This window comes from Bufo gargarizans, chromosome 3 (genome assembly GCF_014858855.1).
Source record: "Bufo gargarizans isolate SCDJY-AF-19 chromosome 3, ASM1485885v1, whole genome shotgun sequence".
In the NCBI taxonomy this organism is placed as follows: Eukaryota; Metazoa; Chordata; class Amphibia; order Anura; family Bufonidae; genus Bufo; species Bufo gargarizans.
Window position 1 is genome coordinate 13,249,798 of NC_058082.1, and position 24,510 is coordinate 13,274,307.

General features: G+C 48.9%; 1 protein-coding gene across 2 annotated transcripts in view; it reads left to right on the plus strand.

Annotated features, from left to right (window-relative positions):
• The window catches only part of APBB1 (amyloid beta precursor protein binding family B member 1), a 40,276-nt gene that overhangs the window by 10,773 nt on the left and 4,993 nt on the right, over positions 1 to 24,510 (plus strand). The window contains exons 2-14 of one of the 2 annotated variants that reach the window (XM_044284950.1): positions 583 to 627; positions 1,145 to 1,791; positions 2,060 to 2,250; positions 10,553 to 10,635; positions 11,497 to 11,557; positions 11,664 to 11,789; positions 14,192 to 14,319; positions 14,420 to 14,425; positions 14,535 to 14,649; positions 14,729 to 14,813; positions 15,472 to 15,555; positions 23,378 to 23,490; positions 24,322 to 24,498. In XM_044284950.1, the coding sequence (XP_044140885.1) occupies positions 1,158 to 1,791; positions 2,060 to 2,250; positions 10,553 to 10,635; positions 11,497 to 11,557; positions 11,664 to 11,789; positions 14,192 to 14,319; positions 14,420 to 14,425; positions 14,535 to 14,649; positions 14,729 to 14,813; positions 15,472 to 15,555; positions 23,378 to 23,490; positions 24,322 to 24,498 (1,803 nt within the window). In that variant the 5' untranslated portion in view covers positions 583 to 627; positions 1,145 to 1,157. The remainder of the gene's footprint in view (positions 1 to 582; positions 628 to 1,144; positions 1,792 to 2,059; positions 2,251 to 10,552; positions 10,636 to 11,496; positions 11,558 to 11,663; positions 11,790 to 14,191; positions 14,320 to 14,419; positions 14,426 to 14,534; positions 14,650 to 14,728; positions 14,814 to 15,471; positions 15,556 to 23,377; positions 23,491 to 24,321; positions 24,499 to 24,510) is intronic. The other variant, XM_044284951.1, reaches the window with a different exon arrangement.

Sequence of the window (24,510 nt, forward strand, 5' to 3'; positions counted from 1 at the left end):
GTGTTCGCTCTGTGGATGCCTCTATGTCCCCTCCTGCAGATGTAGGACCACCTTAATGGTCATGTCTGCTCTATTGATCCTCCCCCATGCCTCCTCCAGTAGCTCTGGAACCACCTTGATGGTCCTGTTCTCTCTATGGATCCACACCCGCTCCAGCAGATGTGGGACTTCCTCGATGGTCCTGTTCTCCCTATGGATCCCATCCCCCACACCCGCTCCAGCAGATGTGGGACCTCCTCGATGGTCCTGTTCTCCCTATGGATCCCCCACACCCGCTCCAGCAGATGTGGGACCGATGGTCATCTTTTGCTCTATGGATCCCCATCTCCAGCAGCTTTAGGAAGCACCTCAGTCAGCATGGCTCCAGATACCTGTGACAACCAACCAGGACCTTATGGAGTCCCCCCCCCCCCCCAGCCCGTCTAGCTGCTGTCTGTGCTGCACCCAGCGGTTAGTTTGGAGATTAGCTGCAGAATAATGGGACTACACTGTGTATTATAATATGTTTTTAAGTCTTATGACCTGATGTTGTTTCCTATACATTATATACACTGATCTGTAATCTTCTTCATCTGATTGCAGGATCGGTCTTGACGGAGAATGATTGCCGTCCTACAGATATCCCAGGTAAGGAGGAGTCAGGTGACAGACGGCGGCACTGGTCAGAAGGTAGAAATACCAGCCTTGTGTGAACAGACGGTGATTATTCCTGACTAGGGAGGTGTCCTACATCATATGTACAGACATCCTCTGACATACAGGACGAGAAGAGTGCGGACATGTGATGACCAGTAGACTGATCTCGGAGCTGACCTCTGGTTCTGGTCCTAAATATAATGACCAGTAGACGGATCTCGGTGCTGACCTCTGGTTCTGGTCCTGAGTATAATGACCAGTAGACAGATCTTGGTTCTGACCTCTGGTTCTCAGTATAATGTCTAGTAGACGGATCTTGGTTCTGACCTCTGGCTCTAGTCCTCAGTATAATGACCAGTAGACAGATCTCAATGCTGACCTCTGGTTCTAGTCCTCAGTATAATGACCAGTAGACGGATCTTGGTTCTGACCGCTTGTATATTTGTAACTGGTTGTGGTTTGTTCAGGAGGCTCATCTTCCCGTTATCTACTCTTTGGTTCCTCTTAGTTTCCTAGTGACTATGTCAGGACCACTGACTGAGAAGAGCTCCATGTCGGCCCTCACCCTCAGCCTCCTCACCTCTCACAACGACCTCCTGTCTTCCAAGAGTCGTCAGATCTATGCCCACACTGATCTGCAGAGCGCCATGGGGTTAATGACTGCAGAGCTGGGGTGTGGGGCCCCATCAGACCGCACCAACCCAAAATGGCTTAAGGAAGGGCAGAACCAGCTACGTAAAGCTGCCGAACATGAGAAGGAAGACCAGAACTGCAACCCTGATCCTGAGTGCATGAACAAAGACTGGACCAACTGCAACCAAGAGAAAGAAGAGAGGAGAACTGAGGAGCTGGAAGTGTCCGCACTGAACTGTGTGAACCGCAGCAGCATGAACTCGTCTCCTCCACTGCTCATCCAGGATGGAGATGACGAGGAGGATGATCTGACTCCTGCCCAGAGCGAGGTCACTGACCCCATTACTACTGAGACCTCGGAGCTCAGTTCTGAGGTTATGCAGGAAAATGGAAAGGGCAGAGAGAATGGGCGCAGTGCCAGTCTCCTTTTTGGCATGCGAAATACTGGTGGAAGTGATGAGGACTCCAGCTGGGCAACGCTTTCCCAAGGAAGCCCATCCTATGGTTCCCCTGATGACACAGGTATGATGTGCAGCCCTCTCGTTAATGCCATGTAGCTGGGGGCGTTACTTAAATGGGGCGGGGGTTCCTTTCATTTTGATCTCTACTCTGTCCATGAATGGTAGTTCCCTTCCACTTACGCCAAGTGTTCGTGGTGGTAAGGTCTGATGTAGCACTGTGGTCTAGGAGCTCATTTGTCTTGACTGGAGGTGTGGAGGGTGGAGTGATTCATGTGAGTTGGCTCGCTGACTCCTCTGCTCCATGTGACAGATATACCCATTCTTTATAGATTGCTTCTGGCAACGTAACTCTCTGGACACGGACTCCGATTTGCCTTCTGGTTGGATGCGTGTGCAGGACACCTCAGGAACTTACTACTGGCATGTACCCACTGGAACCACGCAGTGGGAGCCACCGTCAGATCTGGGCAGTGAGGAGCCAAGGATGTACTCTCCGTCCACCGAGCAGACCCCCACGGAGGTATACATACGTATGCACGTTATCCTGAAAGCCACATAAATAAAGGGAAATAAAAGACAACGAAACGATATACCAGAGACACCTACAGCACCAATAGTCAACCTGACCCAAAATACCTGGACTACTAGAGCACTAACCAGGACTGCAATAATCCACATTTACAGAGACACCTACAGCACCAATAGTCAACCTGACCCAAAATACCTGGACTACTAGAGCACTAACCAGGACTGCAATAATCCACATTTACAGAGACACCTACAGCACCAATATGTAACCTGACCAGAAATACCTGCACTACTAGAGCACTAACCAGAACTGCAATAATCCACATTTACAGAGACACCTACAGCACCAATAGTCAACCTGACCCAAAATACCTGCACTGCTAGAGCACTAACCAGGACTGCAATAATCCACATTTACAGAGACACCTACAGCACCAATATGTAACCTGACCAAAAATACCTGCACTACTACAGCACTAACCAGGACTGCAATAATCCACATTTACAGAGACACCTACAGCACCAATATGTAACCTGACCAAAAATACCTGCACTACTAGAGCACTAACCAGGACTGCAATAATCCACATTTACAGAGACACCTACAGCACCAATATGTAACTTGACCAAAAATACCTGCACTACTAGAGCACTAACCAGGACTGCAATAATCCACATTTACAGAGACACCTACAGCACCAATATGTAACCTGACCAAAAAATACCTGCACTACTAGAGCACTAACCAGAACTGCAATAATCCACATTTACAGAGACACCTACAGCACCAATATGTGACCTGGCCAAAGATACCTGCACTACTAGAGCACTAACCAGGACTGCAATAATCCACATTTACAGAGACACCTACAGCACCAATATGTAACCTGACCAAAAATACCTGCTCTACTAGAGCACTAACCAGAACTGCAATAATCTACATTTACAGAGACACCTACAGCACCAATATGTAACCTGACCAAAAATACCTGCACTACTAGAGCACTAACCAGGACTGCAATCCACATTTACAGAGACACCTATAGCACCAATATGTAACCTGACCAAAAATACCTGCACTACTAGAGCACTAACCAGGACTGCAATCCACATTTACAGAGACACCTACAGCACCAATATGTAACCTGACCAAAAATACCTGCACTACTAGAGCACTAACCAGTACTGCAATAATCCACATTTACAGAGACACCTACAGCACCAGTATGTAACCTGACCAAAAATACCTGCTCTACTAGAGCACTAACCAGGACTGCAATAATCCACATTTACAGAGACACCTACAGCACCAATATGTAACCTGACCCAAAATACCTGCACTACTAGAGCACTAACCAGAACTGCAATAATCCACATTTACAGAGACACCTACAGCACCAATATGTAACCTGACCAAAAATACCTGCTCTACTAGAGCACTAACCAGAACTGCAATAATCTACATTTACAGAGACACCTACAGCACCAATATGTAACCTGACCAAAAATACCGTCACTAACCAGGACTGCAATAATCCACATTTACAGAGACACCTACAGCACCAATATGTAACCTGACCCAAAATACCTGCTCTACTAGAGCACTAACCAGGACTGCAATAATCCACATTTACAGAGACACCTACAGCACCAATATGTAACCTGACCCTAAATACCTGCACTACTAGAGCACTAACCAGAACTGCAATAATCCACATTTACAGAGACACCTACAGCACCAATATGTAACCTGACCAAAAATACCTGCACTACTAGAGCACTAACCAGGACTGCAATCCACATTTACAGAGACACCTACAGCACCAATATGTAACCTGACCCAAAATACCTGCTCTACTAGAGCACTAACCAGGACTGCAATAATCCACATTTACAGAGACACCTATAGCACCAATATGTAACCTGACCAAAAATACCTGCACTACTAGAGCACTAACCAGGACTGCAATAATCCACATTTACAGAGACACCTACAGCACCAATATGTAACCTGACCAAAAATACCTGCTCTACTAGAGCACTAACCAGAACTGCAATAATCCACATTTACAGAGACACCTACAGCACCAATATGTAACCTGACCAAAAATACCTGCACTACTAGAGCACTAACCAGTACTGCAATAATCCACATTTACAGAGACACCTACAGCACCAATATGTAACCTGACCAAAAATACCTGCTCTACTAGAGCACTAACCAGAACTGCAATAATCTACATTTACAGAGACACCTACAGCACCAATATGTAACCTGACCAAAAATACCTGCACTACTAGAGCACTAACCAGGACTGCAATAATCCACATTTACAGAGACACCTACAGCACCAATCTGTAACCTGACCAAAAATACCTGCTCTACTAGAGCACTAACCAGAACTGCAATAATCCACATTTACAGAGACACCTACAGCACCAATATGTAACCTGACCAAAAATACCTGCACTACTAGAGCACTAACCAGGACTGCAATCCACATTTACAGAGACACCTACAGCACCAATATGTAACCTGACCAAAAATACCTGCACTACTAGAGCACTAACCAGAATTGCAATAATCCACATTTACAGAGACACCTACAGCACCAATATGTAACCTGACCAAAAATACCTGCACTACTAGAGCACTAACCAGGACTGCAATAATCCACATTTACAGAGACACCTACAGCACCAATATGTAACCTGACCAAAAATACCTGCACTACTAGAGCACTAACCAGAACTGCAATAATCTACATTTACAGAGACACCTACAGCACCAATATCTAACCTGACCCTAAATACCTGCTCTACTAGAGCACTAACCAGAACTGCAATAATCCACATTTACAGAGACACCTACAGCACCAATATGTAACCTGACCCTAAATACCTGCACTACTAGAGCACTAACCAGGACTGCAATAATCCACATTTACAGAGACACCTACAGCACCAATATGTAACCTGACCAAAAATACCTGCTCTACTAGAGCACTAACCAGGACTGCAATAATCCACATATACAGAGACACCTACAGCACCAATCTGTAACCTGACCAAAAATACCTGCACTACTAGAGCACTAACCAGGTCTGCAATAATCCACATTTACAGAGACACTTACAGCACCAATAGTCAACCTGACCAAAAATACCTGCACTACTAGAGCACTAACCAGGACTGCAATCCACATTTACAGAGACACCTACAGCACCAATATGTAACCTGACCAAAAATACCTGCTCTACTAGAGCACTAACCAGAACTGCAATAATCCACATTTACAGAGACACCTATAGCACCAATATGTAACCTGACCAAAAATACCTGCTCTACTAGAGCACTAACCAGAACTGCAATAATCCACATTTACAGAGACACCTACAGCACCAATATGTAACCTGACCCAAAATACCTGCACTACTAGAGCACTAACCAGGACTGCAATAATCCACATTTACAGAGACACCTACAGCACCAATATGTAACCTGACCAAAAATACCTGCTCTACTAGAGCACTAACCAGAACTGCAATAATCCACATTTACAGAGACACCTACAGCACCAATATGTAACCTGACCAAAAATACCTGCTCTTCTAGAGCACTAACCAGAACTGCAATAATCCACATTTACAGAGACACCTACAGCACCAATAGTCAACCTGACCCAAAATACCTGCACTACTACAGCACTAACCAGGACTGCAATAATCCACATTTACAGAGACACCTACAGCACCAATATCTAACCTGACCCTAAATACCTGCTCTACTAGAGCACTAACCAGGACTGCAATCCACATTTACAGAGACACCTACAGCACCAATATGTAACCTGACCAAAAATACCTGCACTACTAGAGCACTAACCAGAACTGCAATAATCCACATTTACAGAGACACCTACAGCACCAATATCTAACCTGACCAAAAATACCTGCACTACTAGAGCACTAACCAGGACTGCAATAATCCACATTTACAGAGACACCTACAGCACCAATATCTAACCTGACCCTAAATACCTGCTCTACTAGAGCACTAACCAGGACTGCAATAATCCACATTTACAGAGACACCTACAGCACCAATATCTAACCTGACCAAAAATACCTGCTCTACTAGAGCACTAACCAGGACTGCAATAATCCACATTTACAGAGACACCTACAGCACCAATATGTAACCTGACCAAAAATACCTGCACTACTAGAGCACTAACCAGGACTGCAATCCACATTTACAGAGACACCTACAGCACCAATATGTAACCTGACCAAAATACCTGCACTACTAGAGCACTAACCAGAATTGCAATAATCCACATTTACAGAGACACCTACAGCACCAATATGTAACCTGACCAAAAATACCTGCCTACTAGAGCACTAACCAGGACTGCAATAATCCACATTTACAGAGACACCTACAGCACCAATATGTAACCTGACCAAAAATACCTGCACTACTAGAGCACTAACCAGACTGCAATAATCTACATTTACAGAGACACCTACAGCACCAATATCTAACCTGACCCTAAATACCTGCTCTACTAGAGCACTAACCAGAACTGCAATAATCCACATTTACAGAGACACCTACAGCACCAATATGTAACCTGACCCTAAATACCTGCTACTACTAGAGCACTAACCAGACTGCAATAATCCACATTTACAGAGACACCTACAGCACCAATATGTAACCTGACCAAAATACCTGCTCTACTAGAGCACTAACCAGGACTGCAATAATCCACATATACAGAGACACCTACAGCACCAATATGTAACCTGACCAAAAATACCTGCACTACTAGAGCACTAACCAGGACTGCAATAATCCACATTTACAGAGACACCTACAGCACCAATATCTAACCTGACCCTAAATACCTGCTCTACTAGAGCACTAACCAGGACTGCAATCCACATTTACAGAGACACCTACAGCACCAATATCTAACCTGACCCTAAATACCTGCTCTACTAGAGCACTAACCAGGACTGCAATCCACATTTACAGAGACACCTACAGCACCAATATGTAACCTGACCAAAAATACCTGCACTACTAGAGCACTAACCAGAACTGCAATCCACATTTACAGAGACACCTACAGCACCAATATGTAACCTGACCAAAAATACCTGCACTACTAGAGCACTAACCAGGTCTGCAATAATCCACATTTACAGAGACACTTACAGCACCAATAGTCAACCTGACCAAAAATACCTGCACTACTAGAGCACTAACCAGGACTGCAATCCACATTTACAGAGACACTTACAGCACCAATAGTCAACCTGACTAAAAATACCTGCTCTACTAGAGCACTAACCAGAACTGCAATAATCCACATTTACAGAGACACCTACAGCACCAATATGTAACCTGACCAAAAATACCTGCACTACTAGAGCACTAACCAGAACTGCAATAATCCACATTTACAGAGACACCTACAGCACCAATATCTAACCTGACCAAAAATACCTGCACTACTAGAGCACTAACCAGGACTGCAATAATCCACATTTACAGAGACACCTACAGCACCAATCTGTAACCTGACCAAAATACCTGCTCTACTAGAGCACTAACCAGAACTGCAATAATCCACATTTACAGAGACACCTACAGCACCAATATGTAACCTGACCAAAAATACCTGCTCTTCTAGAGCACTAACCAGAACTGCAATAATCCACATTTACAGAGACACCTACAGCACCAATAGTCAACCTGACCCAAAATACCTGCACTACTACAGCACTAACCAGGACTGCAATAATCCACATTTACAGAGACACCTACAGCACCAATATCTAACCTGACCCTAAATACCTGCTCTACTAGAGCACTAACCAGGACTGCAATCCACATTTACAGAGACACCTACAGCACCAATATGTAACCTGACCAAAATACCTGCACTACTAGAGCACTAACCAGAACTGCAATAATCCACATTTACAGAGACACCTACAGCACCAATATCTAACCTGACCAAAAATACCTGCACTACTAGAGCACTAACCAGGACTGCAATAATCCACATTTACAGAGACACCTACAGCACCAATATCTAACCTGACCCTAAATACCTGCTCTACTAGAGCACTAACCAGGACTGCAATAATCCACATTTACAGAGACACCTACAGCACCAATATCTAACCTGACCAAAAATACCTGCACTACTAGAGCACTAACCAGGACTGCAATAATCCACATTTACAGAGACACCTACAGCACCAATATGTAACCTGACCAAAAATACCTGCACTACTAGAGCACTAACCAGGACTGCAATCCACATTTACAGAGACACCTACAGCACCAATATGTAACCTGACCAAAAATACCTGCACTACTAGAGCACTAACCAGAATTGCAATAATCCACATTTACAGAGACACCTACAGCACCAATATGTAACCTGACCAAAAATACCTGCACTACTAGAGCACTAACCAGGACTGCAATAATCCACATTTACAGAGACACCTACAGCACCAATATGTAACCTGACCAAAAATACCTGCACTACTAGAGCACTAACCAGAACTGCAATAATCTACATTTACAGAGACACCTACAGCACCAATATCTAACCTGACCCTAAATACCTGCTCTACTAGAGCACTAACCAGAACTGCAATAATCCACATTTACAGAGACACCTACAGCACCAATATGTAACCTGACCCTAAATACCTGCACTACTAGAGCACTAACCAGGACTGCAATAATCCACATTTACAGAGACACCTACAGCACCAATATGTAACCTGACCAAAAATACCTGCTCTACTAGAGCACTAACCAGGACTGCAATAATCCACATATACAGAGACACCTACAGCACCAATATGTAACCTGACCCTAAATACCTGCTCTACTAGAGCACTAACCAGGACTGCAATCCACATTTACAGAGACACCTACAGCACCAATATCTAACCTGACCCTAAATACCTGCTCTACTAGAGCACTAACCAGGACTGCAATCCACATTTACAGAGACACCTACAGCACCAATATGTAACCTGACCAAAAATACCTGCACTACTAGAGCACTAACCAGAACTGCAATCCACATTTACAGAGACACCTACAGCACCAATATGTAACCTGACCAAAAATACCTGCACTACTAGAGCACTAACCAGGTCTGCAATAATCCACATTTACAGAGACACTTACAGCACCAATAGTCAACCTGACCAAAAATACCTGCACTACTAGAGCACTAACCAGGACTGCAATCCACATTTACAGAGACACTTACAGCACCAATAGTCAACCTGACCAAAAATACCTGCTCTACTAGAGCACTAACCAGAACTGCAATAATCCACATTTACAGAGACACCTACAGCACCAATATGTAACCTGACCAAAAATACCTGCACTACTAGAGCACTAACCAGAACTGCAATAATCCACATTTACAAAGACACCTACAGCACCAATATCTAACCTGACCAAAAATACCGTCACTAACCAGGACTGCAATAATCCACATTTACAGAGACACCTACAGCACCAATATCTAACCTGACCCTAAATACCTGCTCTACTAGAGCACTAACCAGAACTGCAATAATCCACATTTACAGAGACACCTACAGCACCAATATGTAACCTGACCAAAAATACCTGCTCTACTAGAGCACTAACCAGGACTGCAATAATCCACATTTACAGAGACACCTACAGCACCAATATCTAACCTGACCAAAAATACCTGCACTACTAGAGCACTAACCAGGACTGCAATCCACATTTACAGAGACACCTACAGCACCAATATGTAACCTGACCCAAAATACCTGCTCTACTAGAGCACTAACCAGGACTGCAATAATCCACATTTTTACATCCTGAAACACGTGACCACATAATGCTCCCAACCCCCCCTCGTGGCGTCAGTGTGATGGCGTGTCTGCTGTAGACGTAATCCTCTCCAGTGAGTTCTCATTTTGCCCTTATGTCCCTGATGTTCTTTTCATTCCTGGACTGAGGACCTTCTGAAACGCGTAGTCACCTTGACGCCTCCCTGTAGATTTCTTCCATTAGGTGCTTCCGGCTTCTTGACGCACTCCAGCAGTCCATGTAGTTTTGGTCAGGTTATAGGTGACTCGTGTTCCTTATTTTATCTGTTGTCATGTGGGTGTAGGAGGAGCCGCCAGCAGCTCATAAGAGGCGCTGGCAGCAGCTTGCATTGGTGGTCCAAATAACAGGAAATATTCTGTGTTCTTCTCCAGGAGATCTCGCAGGAGGAGTTATCAGACATCAGTCACCATGAGGCCGAAGACGTCACCTGCCACATCAACACCCTAAATCTCAGGTGACGCCCCAGACATAGCTATGGATACCTGCTATCTGTCTCACCCTGCAGTGGGAGGAGCACACACCCTATAGTCTATCCTCATTGTGTATGGGTCACCCTGCAGTGGGAGGAGCACACACCCTATAGTCTATCCTCATTGTGTATGGGTCACCCTGCAGTGGGAGGAGCACACACCCTATAGTCTATCCTCATTGTGTATGGATCACCCTCTAGTAATAGGAGTACATTCCTATTATTATATTCTTGTGTATGGGTCACCCTGCAGTAGGAGGAGCACACACCCTATATTCCGTTCTTGTGTATGGGTCACCCTGCAGTGGGAGGAGCACACACCCTATATTCCGTTCTCCTTGTGTATGGGTCACCCTGCAGTAGGAGGAGCACACACCCTATATTCCGTTATCCTTGTGTATGGGTCACCCTGCAGTAGGAGGAGCACACACCCTATATTCCGTTATCATTGTGTATGGGTCACCCTGCAGTAGGAGGAGCACACACCCTATATTCCGTTATCCTTGTGTATGGGTCACCCTGCAGTAGGAGGAGCACACACCCTATATTCCGTTCTCCTTGTGTATGGGTCATCCTACAGTGGGAGGAGCACACACCCTATATTCCGTTCTCCTTGTGTATGGGTTACCCTGCAGTGGGAGGGGCACACACCCTATATTATACCCCACTTGTGTTCAGGTCACACTGTGGTAGGTTGGAAGTGTCTCGCAGCTCATTTTTACCCTTCGGGCAGATCTGGGCCTCAGCAGAGTTTGGGTGGGTTTGTTGTGACTTCTGGGCGAGTCTTGGGGTTGACCTCATGTAGTGATGTCTTGAGATCATTAATTATATGCTATTACTCCTCAGCTCTGTTCATTCATTAGAAGAAGAGAAAGGGCCACTTCTGATCTCTGACTCGGGGCCACAGGTATGTATCACAGGTGCCGCAGCTTCTTTTGCCGTGTACTGTTGTGAGGTCTCCTCCTCTGTGAATCTCTTGACAGTCTCTGAATCTTGCTCATGGTCTCTTACAGAGGTTTTCGGTGTGCTCTCTGGGTTGGGTTGAAATGACAGAGGAGGACTTGGCCCCGGGACGGAGCAGTGTGGCCGTGAATAGCTGCATTCGACAGCTGTCTCTTCACAACCAGAGCCTGAGGCAGGTAGGTCCCCTCAGCAGCACCTCCCGTCAGAAGTCATTTACCACACCAAACACTTTGTAATATTAGACAAAAGCAATGATATCAACCATTCTGCTTCCGACCTCAGTGACTGTCTCTTTAGAGCCACCCTCTGTAATATTCATCTCCTCAGACCTCCATAATGTCCACCTGAGGGCAGTTCAGGTCTCCATCCTCAATACTGTCCAGGTCTCCTCTCCCTTCATGCTGTCCACCTAGGGGCAGCTTAGGTCTCCTCACCCTCTGTACAGCCCACATGGAATCAGCTCAGGACTCCACAGATCTTCGTGCTATCCACCTAGGGGCAGCTTTGATCTCCTCATCCTCTGTACAGCCCACATGGAATCAGCTCAGGTCTCCATCTTCAATACTGTCCAGGTCTCCACTCCCTTCATGCTGTCCACCTAAGGGCAGCTTAGGTCTCCTGTCTCCTCACCCTCTGTACAGCCCACATGGAACCAGCTCTGGTCTCCACAGATCTTAGTGCTGTCCACCTAAGGGCAGCTTAGATCTCCTCACCCTCTGTACAGCCCACATGGAATCCGCTCTGGACTCCACAGATCTTCGTGCTATCCACCTAGGGGCAGCTTAGATCTCCTCACCCTCTGTACAGCCCACACGGAACCAGCTCTGGTCTCCACAGATCTTCGTGCTGTCCACCTAAGGACAGCTTAGATCTCACCCTCTGTACAGACCACATGGAATCGGCTCTGGTCTCCACAGATCTTTGTGCTGTCCACCTAGGGAAGCTTAGATCTCCTCACCCTCTGTACAGCCCACATGGAACCAGCTCTGGTCTCCACAGATCTTAGTGCTGTCCACCTAAGGGCAGCTTAGATCTCCTCACCCTCTGTACAGCCCACATGGAATCCGCTCTGGACTCCACAGATCTTCGTGCTATCCACCTAGGGGCAGCTTAGATCTCCTCACCCTCTGTACAGCCCACATGGAACCAGCTCTGGTCTCCACAGATCTTTGTGCTGTCCACCTAGGGAAGCTTAGATCTCCTCACCCTCTGTACAGACCAAATGGAATCAGCTCTGGTCTCCACAGATCTTCGTGCTATCCACGTAGGGGCAGCTTAGATCTCCTCACCCTCTGTACAGCCCACATGGAATCAGCTCTGGACTCCACAGATCTTTGTGCTATCCACGTAGGGGCAGCTTAGATCTTCTCACCCTCTGTACAGCCCACATGGAATCGGCTCTGGTCTTCACAGATCTTAGTGCTGTCCACCTAAGGACAGCTTAGATCTCCTCACCCTCTGTACAGTCCAAATGGAATCAGCTCTGGTCTCCACAGATCTTCGTGCTGTCCACCTAAGGACAGCTTAGATCTCACCCTCTGTACAGACCACATGGAATCGGCTCTGGTCTCCACAGATCTTCGTGCTATCCACGTAGGGGCAGCTTAGATCTCCTCACCCTCTGTACAGCCCACATGGAATCAGCTCTGGACTCCACAGATCTTTGTGCTATCCACGTAGGGGCAGCTTAGATCTTCTCACCCTCTGTACAGCCCACATGGAATCGGCTCTGGTCTTCACAGATCTTAGTGCTGTCCACCTAAGGACAGCTTAGATCTCCTCACCCTCTGTACAGTCCAAATGGAATCAGCTCTGGTCTCCACAGATCTTTGTGCTGTCCACCTAAGGACAGCTTAGATCTCCTCACCCTCTGTACAGCCCAAATGGAGTCAGCGCTGGTCTCCACAGATCTTAGTGCTGTCCACCTAGGGCAGCTTAGGTCTCCTCACCCTCTGTACAGCCCACATGGAATCGGCTCTGGTCTCCACAGATCTTTGTGCTGTCCACCTAGGGCAGCTTAGGTCTCCTCACCCTCTGTACAGCCCACATGGAATCAGCTCTGGTCTCCACAGATCTTCGTGCTGTCCACCTAGGGCAGCTTAGGTCTCCTCACCCTCTGTACAGCCCACATGGAATCGGCTCTGGTCTCCACAGATCTTTGTGCTGTCCACCTAGGGCAGCTTAGGTCTCCTCACCCTCTGTACAGCCCACATGGTATCAGCTCTGGTCTCCACAGATCTTCGTGCTGTCCACCTAAGGACAGCTTAGATCTCACCCTCTGTATAGCCCACATGGAATCGCCTCTGGTCTCTACAGATCTTTGTGCTGTCCATCCGGAGGTAGCTCGAGTCTTCTCAGCACTCCAGTCCAGATGGTTTCAGAAGTAAGTTCTGGCCCAGGGTCTTTGAGTAGGTGAGGTCTTTACTGTAGTAGTAACTGCCCTTGATGATGCTGTGGGCCAAAAATCTAGTGGAGGTTGGAGGAAACGCAGAGATTCTGTGGTGCCCGAAAGGAGACGTTGCGTTAGATGTTTGATTGTAGGAGGTGACTCCCTTATGTCCTTCCTTGTGTCCTGCAGGGGAAAGACATGCTGCTGGTGCTGGATGATGACTCCCTGAAGCTCTATGACTCCTCTGGACAGACACTGCTGCACTCACAGCCCATTGTCAGCATCCGTGTGTGGGGCGTGGGGCGAGATGATGGCAGGTGAGGGCCCCTCTCTTCCTTTAACCCCTTGACCATCACTTTTCTCTTGACTAAACCACTTCCCCTCTGCTTTTTCTTGCTCTGCTGCTGATGGACACAGAGAGAGGTATGGAGCCGTGTGGGGCTGGAGGAATGATGATGTGTCTATGGGGTAGTGTAGATTATAGTGGTGTCTGACCGTATTGAGCCCCCCCCCCCTTTCTTCCTCGTCTCAGGGACTTTGCTTACGTAGCGAGAGACAAGCTGACGCAGCTGCTGAAGTGTCATGTGTTCCGATGTGAGATGCCGGCCAAGGCTATAGCGACAGGTCTGCACAGCGTCTGCTCCCGGGTACGTCAGTGTGCTACAGAGGGTCTTCCGACCACCACTCATCACCAGAATGCGCTATAACTCTCATTGTTTCATACAGATAATGGCTGAAAGAAGAACCACTCGATCCCTCATGGACGGGCTGTTACTGGACCAATCTCGGCTGGTGGACGTCCCTTTCCAAGGTCAGGATCCCTGGTTGTGGTCCTAATCTTTGACCCCCTAAGTCAGTCTGAGGTCCTTGTGCTGACCCCAGAGTCATCACCCCGCATCATTTCTGTGCCCTGGAATAAAAATCCTCAGAAATATTTAAGAGGTTCAGTCTGCAGCAGATGTGTACACAGATTTAAAGGGACATTCTGGTAACTTGAAGTCATCCCCCACCCACATGATGGGGATAACTATTCGATCTGTGTAGTTCCTACCCAGGGACTCATACCTCTCTGGGCTCTGACATGAATGGAGTGGCAAGTCGAGCATGCACAGTAGCCCTCCATTCACTTCTATATCATAGCCGAGTACAGCATTTGTTTCCATCAGGTCCCATGGAGATGAATAGAGCTGCAAAGCGCAGGCTTGACCTGGTGGGAGAACATCAAATTACCAGAATACCCATGTAATGGTGGTCTGAGGAAGAAATGTGTGACCAGAGGGGAAATGTGTGACCAGAGGGGAAATGTGTGACCAGAGGGGAAATGTGTGACCAGAGGGGAAATGTGTGACCAGAGGGGAAATGTGTGACCAGAGGGGAAATGTGTGACCAGAGGGGAAATGTGTGACCAGAGGGGAAATGCTCATTAGCTCTGCCTCTGATTCCAGGTTTGTTCTCTCGTTTTCTTCCAGTTGAGTTTCCAGCTCCAAAGAATGAACTTGTTCAGCGTTTCCAGGTATTCTACTTGGGGAACGTCTCTGTCCATAAACCCGTGGGTAAGTTCTGCCTGGATCAGGAGCCATTACTGTGACCTAAAAGCCTAGTGCTGGCAGCCATCATACCGGGGGCAGGCAGGAGGGTACTGTCCCAAACTGACCCCATGATGCCTTCATCATCCCAGGGGCAGGGAGGAGGCTACTGTCCACATACTGACCCCATGATGCCTCCATCGTCCCAGGGGCAGGAAGGAGGGTACTGTCCACATACGGACCCCATGATGCCTCCATCATCCCGGGGGTAGGGAGGAGTGTACTGTCCACATACTGACACCATGATCCCTCCATCATCCCAGGGGCAGGGAGGAGGCTACTGTCAACATACGGACCCCATGACACATCCATCATCCCGGGGGGAGGGAGGAGGGTACTGACCCTGTAACAGAAGCCCTCTGTTTGTCTGTTGAGATGATTATCTCCCAGTCAGGGGGGAGACATTGTATGTCCTGTATGGGGGTCTTTATACACAATGTGGTTTACTGTCTGGAGATGATTAGGTTACTACAGTGTCTGACCTGATTATCCCCCAGTCAGGGGGGAGACATTGTACATCCTGTATGGGGGTCTTTATACACAATGTGGTTTTACTGTCTGGAGATGATTAGGTTGCTACAGTGTCTAACCTGATTATCTCCCAGTCAGAGGGGAGACATTGTACGTCCTGTATGGGGGTCTTTGTACACAGTGTGGTTTTCCTGTCTGGAGATGATTAGGAGGTTACTACAGTGTCTAACCTGATTATCCCCCAGTCAGGGGGGAGACATTGTACGTCCTGTATGGGGGTCTTTATACACAGTGTGGCTTTACTGTCTGGAGATGATTAGGTTACTACCGTGTCTAACCTGATTATCTCCCAGTCAGGGGGGAGACACTGTACGTCCTGTATGGGGGTCTTTATACACAATGTGGTTTTACTGTCTGGAGATGATTAGGTTACTACAGTGTCTAACCTGATTATCTCCCAGTCAGGGGTGAGACATTGTACGTCCTGTATGGGGGTCTTTATGCACAATGTGGTTTACTGTCTGGAGATGATTAGGTTACTACAGTGTCTGACCTGAATATCTCCGTCAGGGGGGAGACATTGTACGTCCTGTATGGGGGTCTTTATACACAGTCTGGTTTTACTGTCTGGAGATGATTAGGTTACTTCAGTGTCTGAACTGATTATCTCCCAGTCAGGGGGGAGACATTGTACGTCCTGTATGGGGGTCTTTATACACAATGTGGTTTTACGGTCTGGAGATGATTAGGTTACCTACAGTGTCTGAACTGATTATCTCCCAGTCAGGGGGGGGACATTGTATGTCTTGTATGGGGGTCTTTATACACAATGTGGTTTACTGTCTGGAGATGATTAGGTTACCTACAGTGTCTGACCTAATTATCTCCCAGTCAGAGGGGAGACATTGTACGTCCTGTATGGGGGTCTTTATACACAGTGTGGTTTTACTGTCTGGAGATGATGAGGTTACTACAGTATCTAACCTGATTATCTCTCAGTCAGGGGGGAGACATTGTACGCCCTGTATGGGGGTCTTTATACACAGTGTGGTTTTACTGTCTGGAGATGATTAGGTTACTACAGTGTCTAACCTGATTATCTCCCAGTCAGAGGGGAGACATTGTACGTCCTGTATGGGGGTCTTTATACACAGTGTGGTTTTACTGTCTGGAGATGATTAGGTTACTACAATGTCTAACCTGATTATCTCCCAGTCAGGGGGAGACATTGTACGTCCTGTATGGGGGTCTTTATACACAGTGTGGTTTTACTGTCTGGAGATGATTAGGTTACTACAATGTCTAACCTGATTATCTCCCAGTCAGGGGGGAGACATTGTACGTCCTGTATGGGGGTCTTTATACACAGTGTGGTTTTACTGTCTGGAGATGATTAGGTTACTACAGTGTCTATCCTGATTATCTCCCAGTCAGGGGGGAGACATTGTGTGGGACTGTCCCGGACTTTGTGATTATTTCCATTAGTCTGTGTTGTTGTCACGCAGTTCTCCATCAGGTCCACGGGGGAGGGCCCCTTCCATGGAGACTGGTATATAAGGCCAAGGGTGGCACCAATAAATGTTGTTCTTCTTACCCTCAACTCGCAGCCTCGTCTCGTGTTGTAGGGAACAGCTATATCACTACTAGCTCTTGTAAGAGCTGCACAGCTACTGGAAATCACAACTCGGCTTGGAAGTCTCGGGAGCAGCTCTACAGGGGGTGTAATGATATCAACCCGAGGGAAGGTGGTATACTGACCATATCCATCATCCTGAGGGCAGGGAACCTACTGACCGTTTCCATCATCCTGGGGGCAGGGGTGTACTGACCACATCCATCATCCCGTGGGCAGGGGGTGTACTGACCACATCCATCATCCTGGGGGCAGGGGGTGTACTGACTATACCCATCATCCCGGGGGCAGGGGGTGTACTGACCATACCCATCATCCCGGGGGCAGGAGGTGTACTGACCATACCCATCATCCTGGGGGCAGGGGGTGTACTGAACATATCCATCATCCCAGAGGCAGGGGGTGTACTGACCATACCCTTCATACTGGGGGCAGGGGGTGTACTGACCATATCCATCATCCCAGGGGCAGGGGGTGTACTGATCACATCATCCCGGGGGCAGGGGGTTTACTGACCATACCCATCATCCCAGAGGCAGGGGGTGTACTGGCCATACCCTTCATACTGGGGGCAGGGGGTGTACTGACCATATCCATCATCCCAGGGGCTGGGGTGTACTGATCACATCATCCCGGGGGCAGGGGGTTTACTGACCATACCCATCATCCCAGAGGCAGGGGGTGTACTGGCCATACCCTTCATACTGGGGGCAGGGGGTGTACTGACCATATCCATCATCCCAGGGGCAGGGGTGTACTGATCACATCATCCCGGGGGCAGGGGGTTTACTGACCATACCCATCATCCCAGAGGCAGGGGGGTGTACTGGCCATACCCTTCATCCTGGGGGCAGGGGGTGTACTGATCACATCATCCCGGGGGCAGGGGGTTTACTGACCATACCCTTCATCATCCCGGGGGCAGGGGGTTTACTGACCATACCCATCATCCCGAGGGAAGGGGGTGTACTGACCATACCCATCATCCCGGGGGCAGAGGTGTACTGACCATACCCATCATCCCGGGGGCAGGAGGTGTACTGACCATACCCATCATCCCGGGGGCAGGGGGTGTACTGACCATACCCATCATCCCGGGGGCAGGGGTGTACTGACCATATCCATCATCCCGGGGGCAGGGGGTGTACTGACCATACCCATCATCCCGGGGGCAGGGGGTGTACTGACCATACCCATCATCCCGGGGGCAGTGGGTGTACTGACCAATACCCATCTCCCGGGGCAGGGGGTGTACTGAATCACATCATCCCGGGGGCAGGGGGTTTACTGACCATACCCATCATCCCAGAGGCAGGGGGTGTACTGGCCATACCCTTCATCCTGGGGGCAGGGGGGTGTACTGATCACATCATCCCGGGGCAGGGGGTTTACTGACCATACCCATCATCCCGGGGGCAGGGGGTTTACTGACCATACCGTTCATCATCCCGGGGGCAGGGGGTTTACTGACCATACCCATCATCCCGAGGGAAGGGGGTGTACTGACCATACCCATCATCCCGGGGGGCAGGGGGTTTACTGACCATACCCATCATCCCGGGGGGCAGGGGGTTTACTGACCATACCCATCATCCCGGGGCAGGGGGTGTACTGACCATACCCATCATCCCGGGGGCAGGGGGTGTACTGACCATACCCATCATCCCGGGGCAGGGGGTTTACTGACCATACCCATCATCCCGGGGGCAGGGGGTGTACTGACCATACCCATCATCCCGGGGGCAGGGGGTGTACTGACCATACCCATCATCCCGGGGGCAGGGGGTGTACTGACCATACCCATTTTTCCGGGGGCAGGGGGGTGTACTGACCATATCCATCATCCCGGGGGCAGGGGGGTTCTACTGACCATACCCATCATCCCGGGGGCAGGGGGTGTACTGACCATATCCATCATCCCGGGTGCAGGGGGTGTACTGACCATATCCATCATCCCGGGGGCAGGGGGTGTACTGACCATACCCTTCATCCCGGGGGCAGGGGGTGTACTGACCATACCCATCATCCCGGGGGCAGGGGCTGTACTGACCATACCCATCTTCCCGGGGGCAGGGGGTGTACTGATCACATTCATCATCCCGGGGGCAGGAGGTGTACTGACCATACCCATCATCCCGGGGGCAGGGGGTGTACTGACCATACCCATCATCCCGGGGGCAGGGGGTGTACTGACCATACCCTTCATCCCGGAGCAGGGGGTGTACTGACCATACCCTTCATCCCGGGGGCAGGGGGTGTACTGACCATACCCATCATCCCGGGGGCAGGGGCTGTACTGACCATACCCATCTTCCCGGGGGCAGGGGGTGTACTGATCACATTCATCATCCCGGGGGCAGGAGGTGTGCTGACCATACCCATCATCCCGGGGGGCAGGGGGTGTACTGACCATAGAAAGAGTGAGGGGCAGTAACGTTTTAAAACTAAAGAGTTTATTTGAACTATTTTAAGAATGAGCCCCTACCAAACAAACAAGACAAACGACAATTAACAGTGTGGGATCCACATTAGTGAATCACCGTTGTACGAAACCGCTGGTAATATTACAGTACCGCGGGACCGAACAAAAAAAGCAGCACCATATGCAGTCTTTTGGTGGGGTACCGCAGACTAATGAAAATGCCAGAGGCAAATAAAAGGGTGGATCTTACCGGTGGTGCCAGTTGGGACTTTGTAGTCCAAAATCCTGGAGGATGAGGGGCTTCTCGGGTCCGAAAAACACGTCCTCTTTTTGATTTCACCTGGTGCCAGGGGCTGCAGGGAGAAACTATCCCTGTTTTTGCCCTACTTGGCCTGTAAAACCCTAGGTGCCTCCTAATACGGGGTCCTTTCCCCGCAAGGGGTGGCCTCGTCCGGAACCTAACCCTAATAAGTGAACCCTAATTGGCCCTATAGGGACAGCGTAAATTGGCCCCAAAGGGTGATGATGGCTGGTAGGGTAGAAAGATAACTAGATTCTGATAGATTTATTCTGCGTCCCTACGCGTTTCATCTAATAGAGAATAAATCAGAACAAAAAAATAATAAAAAAATGTGCCTCCACTTCATAAAGAATGAGGACCCCCCGACTCATCAGGGGACAGGGGTCGTGGGTGGAGGATTCGGTCTATACCCTTGTCCTATTGTGATAAATAATGGGAAAGGGGTCAGCCAAAAAAGAATTGCGCAGATCTGACTAGACCAGTGTGGTCCCAAATCAGTCCGGATACCTGTGGTGTAATAGTAAAACAAAATCCATTCAGATATTGAACCCACCAGAAGCATGCGCACCACATACCCCTCTTCCATTTAAACGCATTGGCGCACTTATCAGCGCTGACAGACGCTGACATCACATGCGGGCGTCAGACCACACTCCCGCTTCTCATGGCACCAGCAACACGGTTTCCATGACCTTAATAGTAAGTACACCTCCCTGTTTTCATGTTATAAATACACTGCTTCTGGTGGGTTCAATATCTGAATGGATTTTGTTTTACTATTACACCACAGGTATCCGGACTGATTTGGGACCACACTGGTCTAGTCAGGTCTGCGCAATTCTTTTTTGGCTGACCCCTTTCCCATTATTTATCACAATAGGACAAGGGTATAGACCGAATCCTCCACCCACGACCCCTGTCCCCTGATGAGTCGGGGGGTCCTCATTCTTTATGAAGTGGAGGCACATTTTTTTATTATTTATTTTTTTGTTCTGATTTATTCTCTATTAGATGAAACGCGTAGGGACGCAGAATAAATCTATCAGAATCTAGTTATCTTTCTACCCTACCAGCCATCATCACCCTTTGGGGCCAATTTACGCTGTCCCTATAGGGCCAATTAGGGTTCACTTATTAGGGTTAGGTTCCGGACGAGGCCACCCCTTGCGGGGAAAGGACCCCGTATTAGGAGGCACCTAGGGTTTTACAGGCCAAGTAGGGCAAAAACAGGGATAGTTTCTCCCTGCAGCCCCTGGCACCAGGTGAAATCAAAAGAGGACGTGTTTTTCGGACCCGAGAAGCCCCTCATCCTCCAGGATTTGGACTACAAAGTCCCAACTGGCACCACCGGTAAGATCCACCCTTTTATTTGCCTCTGGCATTTTCATTAGTCTGCGGTACCCCACCAAAAGACTGCATATGGTGCTGCTTTTTTTGTTCGGTCCCGCGGGTACTGTAATATTACCAGCGGTTCGTACAACGGTGATTCACTAATGTGGATCCCACACTGTTAATTGTCGTTTGTCTTGTTTGTTTGGTAGGGGCTCATCTTAAAATAGTTCAAATAAACTCTTTAGTTTTAAAACGTTACCTGCCCCTCACTCTTTCTATACATTCTTTGTTACAGAGCAGTATACCTTGGGAGAGTGCTCGTACACTATCTCCCTCTAGGGACCACCCTTTTGTTTTTCGGTGTACTGACCATACTTATCATCCCGGAGCAGGGGGTGTACTGACCATACTTATCATCCCGGAGCAGGGGGTTGTACTGACCATACTTATCATCCCGGAGCAGGGGGTGTACTGACCATACTTATCATCCCGGAGCAGGGGGTGTACTGACCATACTTATCATCCCGGAGCAGGGGGTGTACTGACCATACTTATCATCCCGAGCAGGGGGTGTACTGACATAACTTATCATCCCGGAGCAGGGGGTGTACTGACCATATACTTATCATCCCGGAGCAGGGGTGTACTGACCATACCCATCTTCCGGGGGCAGGGGTGTACTGACCATACTTATCATCCCGGAGCAGGGGGTGTACTGACCATACCCATCTTCCCGGGGGCAGGGGGTGTACTGACCATACTTATCATCCGGAGCAGGGGTGTACTGACCATACTTATCATCCGGTAGCAGGGGTGTACTGACCATACTATCATCCCGGAGCAGGGGGTGTACTGGACCATACTTATCATCCCGGAGCAGGGGGTGTACTGACCATACTTATCATCCCGGAGCAGGGGTGTACTGACCATACCATCTTCCCGGGGGCAGGGGGTTACTGACCATACATCATCCCGGGCAGGGGGTATACTGACCATACCATTCCCGGGGTCAGGGGGTGTACTGACCATATATCATCCCGGGGCAGGGGGTGTACTGATACCATCATCCCGTGGGCAGGGGTGTACTGACCATACATCATCCCGGGCAGGGGGTGTACTGACCATCTTCTCATCGGGCAGGGGAGTGTACTGACCATACCATCATCCCGGGGGCAGGAGGTGTACTGACCATACCCATCATCCCGGGGGCAGGGGGTGTACTGACATACATCATCCCGGGCAGGAGGTGTACTGACCATACCCATCATCCCGGGGGCAGGGGGTGTACTGACCATATATCATCCCGGGCAGGGGGTGTACTGACCATACCCATCATCCGGGGGCAGGGGTGTACTGACCATACATCATCCCGGGGGCAGGGGGTGTACTGACTGACACATATCATCATCCCGGGGGCAGGGGGTGTACTGACCATACTTATCATCCCGGAGCAGGGGGTGTACTGACCATACCCATCTTCCCGGGGGCAGGGGGTGTACTGATCACATTCATCATCCCGGGGGCAGGGGGTGTACTGAACATATCCATCATCCCGGGGGCAGGGGGTGTACTGAACATATCCATCATCCCGGGGGCAGGGGCTATTGACAGCGTACCTCTGTTCCTGTAGGAATGGACCTGATAAACAACACCCTGCAGACTGCAATGAGCACCGACCGTGCGGACTGGACCCCCGTCATTGTTAATGTGGCCTCAGCGACCGTAACCGTCTTACACCAGCAGGTAACGCCTCTCCCAGCTCTCTGGTCACCAGTGTATTCGATGGCTGTTGCCCGTCTAATGCATGGAGGCTCATGTCACTCCAGCCTCGTGTATGCCTTCAGTCTAATAAGTGCGTCTGAGATTTGCCATTGTAGAAACGCCCAGACAGGAGGCTTTTAGAGAGCTGCCTAGTGTGGCCAGATTGAGAAGATGATGGGTGTTCTACTGCAGACAGTTCTGGCTGCCGGCTCACAGATGGGGACTCGTAGGTGGTAGCTGGACCCTCCACCAGCATCTCAATATGTATCCTGCCCGTTGTCCTTAAAGGGGTAATGTCATCATAAACATTATGGCATCTGACAGGATAGTACCTTAGATGGTTGCACCATCCTATCTCCAGAATAGGGGTCCTCTTGCCTCCGTCCCACCAAGATAGGGACACGTCCTATCAGACATTTAGAGGAGATGGCAGCGATGCCTTTCTACACGTATGTGCCCAGGTGAACGGTGGAGAGGTCCCCTGGTCGGTGACCCAGTCTGAGGGGTTCCCTTTGGTCCCTGCTATGGAATAGGAATCTGTAACTGCTCGCTCATAAGGGGCCTTCCTCTGTCCACCAGAAGATGTCGCTGCTGAGCGAGCAGCTGGACCACCCTCCATTAAAAAACAATGGGCTGTCATTAAGGGGTTAATGAGGAGTATACGGGTAATTGGACTGTATATCGGGTCGGAGCTACCTGTCACACCACGGATATGATGGTGTCGCCCTGAGACGTGTCAGGATCCTTAGACGTAGGTCACATGACTCCACCAGTCACTGCGGGAGTTCTTACATAGTGTGCATTTTCTTTCAGACGGAGGCGACTCTCAGTGAATGCCGCGTCCGATTCCTTTCTTTCATGGGGGTCGGACGTGACGTCCACACATTTGCTTTCATCATGGCAGAAGCCCCGGGAATCTTCATCTGTCACATGTTCTGGTGCGAACCCAACGCTGCTCATCTGTCGGAGGCTGTTCAAGCTGCCTGCATGGTAAGAGGAGGT